The sequence below is a fragment of the Centruroides sculpturatus genome, unplaced genomic scaffold (genome assembly GCF_000671375.1).
Source record: "Centruroides sculpturatus isolate CEXI.00-Female unplaced genomic scaffold, Cexi_2.0 scaffold971, whole genome shotgun sequence".
Lineage (NCBI taxonomy): Eukaryota > Metazoa > Arthropoda > Arachnida > Scorpiones > Buthidae > Centruroides > Centruroides sculpturatus.
The window spans coordinates 174,455-187,194 of NW_019385102.1; the positions used below are offsets into that span (position 1 = coordinate 174,455).

The following is a 12,740-nucleotide window of genomic DNA, read 5'->3' on the forward strand; positions in this document are numbered from 1 at the left end:
ATGCACATATGGGAAAGATACTATTTCCATTTTTTGGTATGTGCCACAGTTGAATTTAAATCAAATTAATTAATAAAAACCATGTTAATTGATATTTACATAATATAAATGACATTCAAGTTATGCTTAAGTTATATTAATAAATTTTCGTCATTTAATTTATTATATATTATAATAGTAATATTTATTAATACTTATTAATATTAGATAGCCAGTTAATTAAAACTAAAAATAATAAAAAGGTAAAAAAATAAAAGATTTTGTTTTCGGAATTGGGAACAGATTAATCCATTTTGTATTGTTTCTTATGGAAGAATTTGTTTCGGTTTGGGAACAAATTGGTTTTTGAACAACTTATAGGAATGAATTAATTATTAGCTATACACAGTGGTTTATTATATATGTATTACAATATTATAATGAATATATATTAAAGAATATTGTAATTTTCTTCAGGCTGTCTCAGCTCCAAGTCGTACCAACAGTATCATATCAACAACTAGTACTGGTTCTTTAAATGATGATGATGATGATGATTATGATGACGACGATGATGACGAAGAATTATTAGAAGGTAAAATTTTTACATTTAATAAACAATTAGATTTCTTTCTTGTTTATTGTTTGTTAATACCGTATAATGAAACAATGTATTATCTCAATAAACTGAGTAATTTAACCATATTAATTATTATACTAAAGTTCAATTATTTTAATTGTTTATTCATCAAGCATTAAATAATTTATGAATTTTATATTTAAGTTAAACCTTAATCTGGGAAAAATAAATAAAAATTTAAACTTAAAATGTATAATTTAAATTAATTGTATAATTTTGTTCTTTATTCAATTCATTGAAATATTTATTATAGCATTTACTGAACTAATGTAAAGAAGAGTCTTAAAATACTTAATTTTTCAAAATTATCAAAAGTTAAAAATTCATAACTGCTGATACTTTCGTTAAATAGGGATATGAAACAACAAAAATTAACAAATTTTACTTTATTATGCATTTTTGAATAAACTACCAAATAAATAAACTAAAAACTAATACAGTAGATCCCCCTATAAGACGGTAGATACGTTCTGTTCTTTATGAATCAATTTTGTAGGAATCATAGTTTACGGACTACGGCTGTTTGAAAGGTTTTCTTTCATAAAATTAATCGATTCTAGACTAATTCGACTCAACATTTCCAAAATACGTATATTTTTTTGAAAATAATCCGTATAAACTACGTTATAAACAAAAAATTGTAGGATTGCTTACCGAGTGTGTACCGTTCGACTACGCCCGTTGCTAAAGCTTGGTTTCGTCGCGGAACAGCGCATCAAACCGCGGCCGCGATTTCTGATATTATTTTTCTGCGAAAACTTCGTTGACCTTTGGAGACATCCTTAATATAAATAATTTTTATGGCCGTTAAATAAGAAATGTTTCTTTCACAAGAAATGTATAAAATTACAGTACTGGACAGACGATAGGTCGCCTAACTCGCCGTAGCGTGACGCTAGACGGCGAAAAATATATATTTAATTATAATAAAGTTACAATAAATTAAGTTAATATATAATTATATATACAGTACCTAATTTATATATAATTAATATATAATTATATGTACAGTACCTAATTTATATATAATTATATGAACAGACGATACTAAACTCAATTTATCCGACTAAACGTCCGTAGCGTGGCGCTACGGACGGCGGGTAAGTAGTTCGGCTGCCCGATGACGTTTTACGTATTATAGGAGTTATTTTTACCGTTGTTTACGGATAATGCCACAATTTTTATAGGAATCATAACTATAGGAAACGGTTTTATAGGGGGATCTACTGTATTAGTTTTTAGTTTATTTATTTGGTAGTTTATTCAAAAATGCATAATAAAGTAAAATTTTGCATTTAAAATTAATAAATATTTGGTATATTTTTTGCTAAAGATAATCTATATAGTATCTTTAGCAAAAAATATACCAAATATTTATTAATTTTAAATGCAAAATATGCGAGATCCATGAGCATAGTAACTTCAACCTGGTTTGGATGCCATCCTAAGACCATTGTTCTGACATCCTCCCACTTCTTCAAAATATCTTTAATAGCAGATATTTGCGGTAATCTTCTCTTCCAGAAGAAAACATATCTTGCCGAGTTTCTTGGTGTTCTTCATTCAGGAGTTCTTGGCGTTCTTCTGTTTTCAGATCAGTTTCAGGTTCCATTATGAGCTGATGTGATTTTTGTTACTCCTTTAGATGCTTGAGTCTTCTTGATTAAACTGTATCTTTCTTAGATAACATTCAACTGCAGCCTACTATAGACCTGTTCAAGCCATACTGCCCAGCAACATCAGACATATTCTGCCCATTCTCACCTTTCAAAAATAAAAACCAACACAAAATTTAACAAGTGTCTGCCTCATAGTCTCGCAAATACTATAAAAAAATTGTTTCTGTCAGAAAAATAAAAGGCTGGAATTACAAGGGAGAGTTTCAAAGTTTGGAGAAATACTGTCCGATCAGTATATACTAGGTTGAGCGTCAATGCTGATGTCTCCCGCGCTCTAAAAAGTTTGGTTTTCCCTTGTCTTCGGGCAACAATTCCAATCAGTATTCATTATTTTATGTTGCTTCTTTTTGTGTTTGTTGTCCGAACATAAAAATCTTTTGCTAAAGTGTCCGTTAATCCAGTGGTTCTTAACCTTTTTATACTCGCAGCCCACTAAATATTTCATAATTTTTTGTGACCCCCCATTTTTTTAATAATTTATATTTGTTAAATTATCTATAATAAATTGATTTTTTTATTATTGCTTTATTTTTTATATAAAATAAATGTAAAACATAACTATTATTTCATTATTTATTTAAATAACATTCAAACTTCACAATTAAACATAAAAATAAAATAAGAAACATTTAAAAATTCATAGAAAATGCAAAAAAATATTTGAAAATAATTTAATGAGATTTCTGCTGCTGAATATCCTCAACTAATTTGTTAATTCTTGGTTAAATTGTTTGTAATGCTATCTGCATACAGACATCTAATCGCAATCGATTTTGTTTTTTGTTTTTATATCCACCATAGTTGATAACCTTTTTTTCACACAAATACGCATAAATTTTGCATAATTTGGCAGACCCTGACAAACTTCTTATGGACCCCAGGGAGCCTTTCCCCCCTGTTAAGAAACACTACATTAACCAATCACCCACTGTATTTTCTTTTTTATTCAAAAATAATATAATTTCGACTAATGAAATNTCACCCACTGTATTTTCTTTTTTATTCAAAAATAATAATAATAATATACAAATTTTAAAACTTATTTAAAATTACAAGATATAACAAGCAATTATTTATTGTCACATTGTCACAATGCCAGGCTGCAATTTTTAATCATATTTTTAATTTATTTAATTTAAAATATATGCTCTCCATCTCAAATTAGTAGTGGCTTGCCTCTGTACATCATACTTTTCCTTTAACAATAGAGTTGTGCCAATCATCTATCTACCTTTCAGGGAAAAATTTTAGAATTGAAATAACTTCTGGTTTTCATTAGAAGTTTATATATAGTTAATCGGGCCTCCTGCCCCTAAGGTTTCCATATCTGATCTCTTTCATCTAACTAACTCCATTTTTGAGATTAAGGAAGGACTGATGGACAGACAAGTGGACAACAGTAGGAATTTATAGGTCTACAATTTTTTCAAATTGAAGACTAATAAATATATTGATTATTAAATTATTATTAACCAGTTAACAAAGTATTGAAATTAAAAAGAAGAGCTAAGAACATTTGTTTTTCTTTACATTTCCTTTGTAATAAAGCCATGGCTTTCTTACAGTATTAATATTTACATTACTTTCTTAACAATACATAAAAATTTTTTTATCAAATTGTTTTCTAATTTGTAAATTTTTGTTGTTATCACTAACAAATATACTATAGAAATCATTCTCTCAATTCTGTTTCCTCATACACACAATATATACAGTTGTCACATCATTGTCACTTGATATTAGTAAAAATAAGTAAATTACCTATTTTTACTAATACCAAGTTACTATTACCTATTACTATTAAATAATTTATTATTATTTAATAGTAACAGTAGATTAGTTTTATGTGATTTGAAGTTTCATTTAAGTTGAACAAAGAATGTATCAGACTGAAACTTATAAAATTTATTAAATCTAACTATTTATCACATTTCATTTAACATTTTGCTAAAAACTTTTCTTTTGAAGTCATCTTACTTTTATCCTTTGACAAACATTTTCAGCATTCTTGTCAGCATTCTAGTATGCCAGGGCACTCTAAAAGCATTTTTGTAAAGAAAAATTACTTTTAATATAAAGAATATTTTTTAATTATTAAGTTATTAAGAATATTAAGTTTTTTATACTATAATTTTAAATATTAGTATACATTATTAATATAGAATTTTCTATATTAATTAGTAAATATTTTATTTTAGTTCGAACTGAATCTATATCCAGTCAAGAAGGATCTGGATCTGGAAAAGATAAAGCTTTGAGTCCTTGTACTGGAATTTCTTCAAGGCCTCGTAGTCAGTTAGACATGACAACTGATGTTTGGCATACAGATGACGAAATTGCAAAACCTCAAAAATCAAGCAGTCAGATTGCACCTGAACTGTCTGAAATTGTAATTTATTGTCAAGCTATTAAATTTAGAGGTATGTGTTATCACTTTAAATTTAAAAAATTATTGAAACATATTTTATAACAAATTTTGTAATTACAAGAAATGTTATCATAACTACAGTAATACCTTACTTATGTGGCCACCTCTGAAATTACCCATTAAAACTGCACAAATTTTAATGTAAATCAAACTCCATCTTGCAGCCATCTATTTAAGTGCCCAAGATAGGAGTGGCCTAATGTAATGTGACCAGACATCCCGCTTTATGCATGACATATCTTGTATTGTCCCATTTATCCCACTGGGATGCCTAAATGTCCCACTTTTCACTCGGAGAATAAAAATAAAAAGGTGACAAGCTCAATGAGTAGACCTCATTGCCATCTATAATGTGTGTTTACATTTATGGCAGGCTACATATTGTAGTGGAAGCACATGCTGAAGTATATTGCCATGCTATGAAGGAATGAGTTTCTGTTCACAGATTTCCAGAAACAGTTTATTTCCATGCTGGGTGAGCAGCCTGTGGATGAGGAACTTGAGACTAAATGTGTGTCTAGAAAACAGTGTGCAGGGACATTTTAAATTTAATCCATGGGTGAACCTAGCATTTACTGGAGGCATAAAAATGACAATAGCGAGGTTACAGCCGAAGCTTTCATCTCTAAAACGTGAACATCGAGTGCCACTTAGAAGATAGTGGCATTCAATGTTCATGTTTTAGAGATGAAAACTTCGGTTGCAATCTCGCTATTATACAGTAGAACCCGGTTAAGATGTTCCTGCATGTGATTTTTTCTTACCTAAGTTATTCAAATTTTGTGGTCCTGTCATTTTGCCCTCAAAAGATGCACAAAGTGTTGGTCCCGTGAAGCAATTTTTACCCCTTAAAATAATCATGTTGGTGACCAATAGTGTTCTCAGAAGATACATGAACAAAGTCTATATATGTTATACATATGTATGTATATATATATATGTATACATACATACATATATATATATATATATACATACATACATACATGGCATACAGTGGTACCTCCGGATATGAAATTAATCCGTTCCGAAACTGAGATCATATCATGAAAATGTTGTAAGTGAATCATTTTTCCCTATATAATTACATGTAAAACCAAATAATTCATTCCAACACGAAAAGCACTGTAACACACATTTTACGAAAACAAAACAGCACGGAGTTACACAATATAAAGGTTTAAGTACCAGGTCTGGACTTGTCAAATTAAAACAATAATTTCCAAAACCACAGACAATAATTCACAATAAATATAAGTTTTATTATATTGAAAAAAACAATGGGTTAATTGTCCCAACAGTTAGTTAAATAATTGTGGAAGCAACAACAAAAATCAATAATCCAAAAAAAATCGTACTTATAATATCAAATTAAAGAAAACTTTTTTATCTCCACCTCAAAAGGATCCTACACCCAAAATATACTGCTTCCTCTAAGTGATCACAGATGTCTCGACAACCATCGTTGCAAGAAGCTACCTCCCTCTCCACAGTCGATGTGCCGCCTTTTATTTAACGTTTAGTGCAGCTCTGCACTGTCTTAATTTACATACATTTGCGTGACAGGATCAGGCATGGATGCAAACTAAGTTTGCTTTTCTTTCTTTGCCATCTGTGCTTAGGGGTTGTCCTTAACTAAAAAGAACCCCAAAAAGAAAAATAATCAAATAAAAATAACGCCTCAAAACATAAAATAACGATCGGACATTGACTCCTTTACAGCACACTCAAATTAAAGCTAAGTAGTAAGTACATTAAAAAAAAAATAACTATAGTAAGGAAAACANTGAAATTAATCCGTTCCGAAACTGAGATCATATCATGAAAATGTTGTAAGTGAATCATTTTTCCCTATATAATTACATGTAAAACCAAATAATTCGTTCCAACACGAAAAAAAACACTCAAATTAAAGCTAAGTAGTAAATTAAAAAAAACTACTTTAGCATTAAAAAAAAAAATAACTTTAGTAAGGAAAACACTGAAAAATGCATTTTGTAGTTGTAAATGTATAAATAACCATAGTAGAAAAATAATTGATAAAAAAAAATGTAGTTTTTTTTGCACTTTACCTTTGAGGATAGATGATGGTGGAGGTGTAAACTGGTGGTGGAGAAGGGAAATGATACTAAAACTTAACTTACATAACATAATGTAACAATAACTTAAAAATAATTTAGAAAAGATAAAAAAAAAATTAGTGTTGTTTTATATATATATATTTTTTTTAATTTTTATTCACTGCTTTTTGCTTTCTTTCCTTCACTTCCACCAGCACTTTCACTGGATAGAGTCGCTTGGTAAAATATGTATCCAAATAGGTTTGGCTTTGCCTACTTTTTAAAATGTTTCTAAGATGACTTAGGCAAATGTCATTACTCCGAGCAGCAATACGGCCAGTGTGAACCTTTTTGGGATGTTTCTTTTCAATAAAATCAGTCACTTTCTGATAATACTTCAAGATTTCCTTTATCGAGCGAGATCCTTCCACGACAAAGCAAACACACGGACTGAGACCGATGAACAGAAGTGAATAAAAAATGGCACTGCAAACTAATGTAATGTCATATGGCAAGTTTTTGTTCGCATCGTGGAGCAAAAATATGTTCGAATTTCGTGTCGTATCCTGAAAATTTCATATGCTGGGGCGTTCGTATCCTGAGGTACCACTGTATATATACTTACATTATGATAAGACTGCACAGAACTTTGTTGAAAAGTATAGATATCAAATGGAGATTTATACTGTTTTTAAAACAACTATTAGTCAACTATTTTTTCTTAATCAATCACAGCAATGAATTTAATATTTTGAGAAGATATAATTTTTGTATTCAAAACCATTCAGTTGAAATCTGTTAGCCAATCAAAAGTATAATTTCAATTTCCAAACATTAAATGGTTGGGAAAATTAGTTAGAAATTGTTTAACTGTTGATACTGGAATCAAAGAAGTATATATAAAGTATACTCTTCTGTAATCAAATACAGTATCTGGATTAAAATTATTTTTGCCATTCCTGCATATGACATTTTCCCAAGCCTGTCTCTTCAAAAACATTTTAATAGTTTTTTAATATAATATGATGATTGATAATGATAAAAATAATAATATTAAATTCTATGACAACTGTGCTGAGTATCTTCAGGAAAGAAGAGAGCAGTTTAAATGACTTCAACTGGGTTGCTCTGAAAGAAATACTGTCTTGGGAAAACATCAAAACCTACCACATGTCATATCCAAATTTCCAAATCTGGCTATCAATGACAATGAGTTATTTTATGAGATTACTTACATTCCCAAGTTTGCTTCCACAAAAAAGATTTGTGAGTGGAACACACCAAGTAGTCAACCATTACAGATTGAGGGGTAGAAATATTTAGACATTTCACAGAAAATCATGTACCTTATAAACAAATTTTAAAGCTTGTCAAGTTTGTCCTGTGTCTCCTGGGAACCAATGCTGCAAGTGAGAGTTTTTTTATTTTTTGCAGTGAATATACATAACATTCACTGCAGAAAATATGTGGACAACCAAGAAAACACAACTCATAGTTGAAATGTTAAAAAGAATTCTGATGGTCAAGTGTAACTTTAGCAACAAGTGCTGTGAGAAGTTTAGATGCTGCTGAAGGAATCTGCTGTTACAAAAATCCACTCATCTATGAAATACTTGCTGTTGGCCCTACATGCTTCTGATCTACTGTCTGCTTCAGATTAGACTAATTTGCAGGCAAGTCAAGGTTGTGATGGTCTGCCATTTTTTTTTTTTTTTTTTTTTTTTTGGTCTTCTCTATTTTCTCCATTTCATGTACTCTTTCCGCCCTATGTCCGGCATTATGCCATTGTTCACAATCATGTCCAGACCAGCTCTGTTGTTCAGTGTTGGAATAAGGCCCCCTGCTGAAGGGAACTGATCTGGACAAAGGAAGGTAATACACGTGGAGCTCAAATGAGACAAGCTCGGTTTGGGTCAAGTCTTGGATGAGGACTGAAGTGGACGAACCATGGAAGACATCCCAGAACTCGAGAGAGTGGCATCCACCCAAGAGAAAGATTTGTGTGAGGAGACGTATGGAGCTTCAGCTAAAGCTTCAGGATCTACAAAGCTGAGACTTAAAGTGTTTGGCCATCAACTGGCAAGATATTGTTTGTATATTTAGTTTAGGAATTTTAGAAATAATTATTATTAGTCCCAGTATTGTAATTTTATTTGATTTGATCTTCGGGTATCTTTATTTTAATTAGTTATAGCAGTCTATGGCTGTCGGGACATGCACGAATTCGATTGTTACCTTACTGAAATGGCCGATATCTCAGGGTCTAGTAGTGATGGTTTGTTTTATTAAAATTATTTTTGTTTGTCAAAAGGTGGTTGTGTGTGCTTCTTTTGTCATTATCCCCAACAAAAATACAAATGTAAAATTTAAACTTAACAAGGTCAAACTAAAAAGAAATGTTAGCTTACTGATCATGTCATAAGGTGATTTATTTCTTAGTAAAAAAAAAAAAATGTGGTCAATAATTACACCTAAAGCTCACATTAATTACATATGCTAATTATTTCAAATAATTATTTGTAACCAAGTGTACACTGTACTGCTATTAATCTGGTGTCCTGCTTTTACATCTAAGAAAGACGGTCACCTAACCTAAAGTGACATTTATTTTCAATTTACATTGAGTTTAGGAACATCGGATTTTTCTATTCTGTTGGCAACGTATTGTTTATGTTTAATGTGCTTAAAATGGAATTGAATGTTCTTGTTATAGTTTGAAACAGTTTGCTGAGTTCCCTCCAACAGATAAATTTTATTTGAATATCATCATCATAATTTAGTAAGAAGAAAGACAATTATATATTTGTCCAATAATTTTATATAAAATCTGATTGTGTATTGTAAAAATAAAATCATGTAAATCAGTAATGATTGGTCTATATCACTGATATTTCATTTGCAACATTAAACAAAAAAAAATATTGATGAACCTGATGTAAAAGTTGGTTTAATTATGAACACTTTTTTTAACATTTCTGCATATTTAATGACTTCTGTTTAATAATTTTTTTCTTGCATTCTGTTTTAAAATATAGTATTTAAATAAAACTTTTGCTACCATTTTATAAATGTATTGATTCCATCTATGAGTACTAAACATTTCCATTTAGCATTATATTGTATAGTATGAACTACTTAAATGAACTACTGCAAATAGCTTGCATTCATTGTTCATGTACCCTAAATTTCACTACTCTATTATTCAATGTTTATACATTGAATAATAGTTATAAAAGTTTGAATTACTGTATATTGCAAAGAATTTACAGTATTATGTGAAATTATTATTATTGTTATTTTTGCTCACTTTTATAATCTATTGTAAACTTTCAGCAGGATTCAGTACGATATTCTAATTACAGCTTTGTATGTCAATTTTTTTGAGACAGTTGATACTTGTCAAGAGCCAATTTATTCAATATAAACATTACAGTGAATATATTACAACTGTAGTTCCAATCTTCACGAACAGTTTATTATATGTCATAGGTTTTACAAAATGAAATAAGATTTGGCATAGTCCAGACAAAACAAAAGAATGTATATTTAGAATAAAGAGGGATAGATTCCCTCTATTTATAAAAGACATAAGTGGTGAGCCAGAACTATTAATCTTGAGGCAGTGAATTATTTTTGCATATAGGCAGTCATCATTCTAAGCATAGTTCTGATCGTAAGTACAGTCGATCCCCTATAACACTGTTGATTATTCCGTTTTACATGAATTCCATGTTGTACGAGTCACTTAGATTTTATAAAAATGTGTGCTGTTCACAACCCGACACACACATTTGTAAAATCTAAGTGACTCGTACAACATGGAATTCATATAACACGGAATAATCAACAGTGTTATAGGGGGGTCAACTGTACTATAGTAAATACTTTGCCAATATCTATAATCACAATCCATGTTCCAGAGTCAGAATCAGAATTTGTTTATTTAAAGTAAAACAAACCATGACTATAAATAAATGTTACCATAACTATAAATCATGAATCTGTTTTAGAAATTATTTCTTTAATAAAAACAGAAATTTACAGACAAAATGTTTCTTCAACAATCCTGTTAAAACCTATTGGATCCAAATTTCCTTGTTAACAAGAGAAAATTTTAACTGAATGGTGTAAGATTCAATTCCAGTTCACATTTTAAAAAATTAAAATGTCCAAAGAGCTCAAAAGTACTGATATTTTATTAAATAATTTTTACTTGCGTGAAAGCATTTATTTTAAGATTAATTAAAATTTACAAGGCTACCCATCATCACGCAGCCATAAACTATCACGACATTGATTCCTTCCCCACTGCCCAGAAGTCTTTTTGCAAAATATAAACTCCCCCTCCTCTTTTCTTATGTCATACACCCCTTCCCCTTACACAAGTGTTTGGCAATCCCATGTTTTTTCAACAGTTTGTTGCCTGACGATGCCAGTTTAACGGCAAAAATGTTTACACTTTGTTTATAATTTTCTCACTGTTTGTTAGGTTTTTGCAGTGTTTATTATTGTCTAATATTAACCAGTTGTAAAGTAACGGTTGTTAACTTAATCAAAATATGATATAAATCTGTGCAATTTAAAATGTTTTTAAAAAAGATACAATTAGATTCTTTTAATACTAAAACTTTTTATTATATTTTATGTTTTATAAAATAGATTAAAAAAAGGTAATATAATTCTAAGAGAATATTTAAATATTTAGGATTCATTACTAGTTCAAGTCCCACCAATTCTGTCAAAGCTAAGAAGACAGCAAATAGAAAGAATCTTCTTCCAGCAAGTAGTTCTGTTCCTACACCATTAAGTCAACCTCTTCAAACAGGTTATTTAAAATTACTATATTTATATTTTATTATTAAAGAATTTTAATGGATTATATAGTGTATATTTTTAGAAACCAAACATGAAACATCTCCTGGAAAAAGACCATGTTTATCATCTCCTTGTTATCAAGTTTCATCATTAAATGAAAACACTGCAAAAAAGTTATGCAAAAGACATCCTTTAGCTCTTATTACATATCCTTTAATAGTTTTAGTGGTACATTTATAATATAATAGAATTACAAGTATAACAAACATCTTAAAGGCTGATAAGTATATAAATTTAGGCAATCGTTGGATGTTTCTATATACTTATCGGACTTTGAGATGTTTGTTATATATATATATATATATATATATATATATATTTCGATACCTTTTTAATACATAATTGCTNTAATACAACCTTACACCATGAGTAACTGCATAAAGTTAATCTAAATTTTAAATACATCTGGAAGTGAAGGCTTGTTTGGGGTCTGGTGACCTAACTGGTAAGTGCACTGCATGGTAAGAGGAGGTTGCAGATTCAAACCCTGCTCCAGGTCAGTTTCTTTTCTTCCAGATGGTTCTAAATTATTTAATAAATTATTAAAATTATAATTATTAATTTAGTTAAGAGATGGCACCTAATGTCTACCTCTAGTAGCAAATTACTTATTTAAATTAGCAAATTATAGCCTGATCATGTAGGTAATCATTGGATGTTCCTATAATAGAATTACTTAAATTTAATTTTGGTAAATTAATGCAACATTAAGTTAAATATATGCAACTATTAAAGAACTGTGCTAATTGTTTAATTGTTAAATCTTGACTTGCTACTGCAAGATTTTTTATGCATGCTTAATAATTTAATTTTAAAAATTATTAATTAGATTTCAATAAAATTTATAAAAAATTATTTTAATTTTATGAATATAAAAAGCATTCTTAAATTTTTAAAAAATATTAAATTGCATTTCATTTGTTTAAGAATGTTTTCAGATAGACATTCTTCACATATCTGATTGTTTCTACCATTTGTTAAATTATTATTAAATAAGTTTTTATTATATATGTATATAAATTTACACTATAATATAATAATTTAATGAGCAAATATTAATTGCAACATCGTCATAATGC

General features: G+C 29.3%; 1 protein-coding gene across 4 annotated transcripts in view; it reads left to right on the top strand.

Annotated features, from left to right (window-relative positions):
* Positions 1-12,740, top strand: part of LOC111634715 — a 187,109-nt gene that overhangs the window by 157,957 nt on the left and 16,412 nt on the right. For all 4 annotated transcript variants that reach the window (XR_002758268.1, XM_023379554.1, XM_023379555.1 and 1 more), the window contains exons 32-35: positions 457-574; positions 4,497-4,718; positions 11,492-11,611; positions 11,684-11,807. Coding sequence is in view for 3 of the 4 variants with exons in the window: in XM_023379554.1 (XP_023235322.1) it covers positions 457-574; positions 4,497-4,718; positions 11,492-11,611; positions 11,684-11,807 (584 nt within the window). In the remaining variant the exon portion in view is untranslated. The remainder of the gene's footprint in view (positions 1-456; positions 575-4,496; positions 4,719-11,491; positions 11,612-11,683; positions 11,808-12,740) is intronic.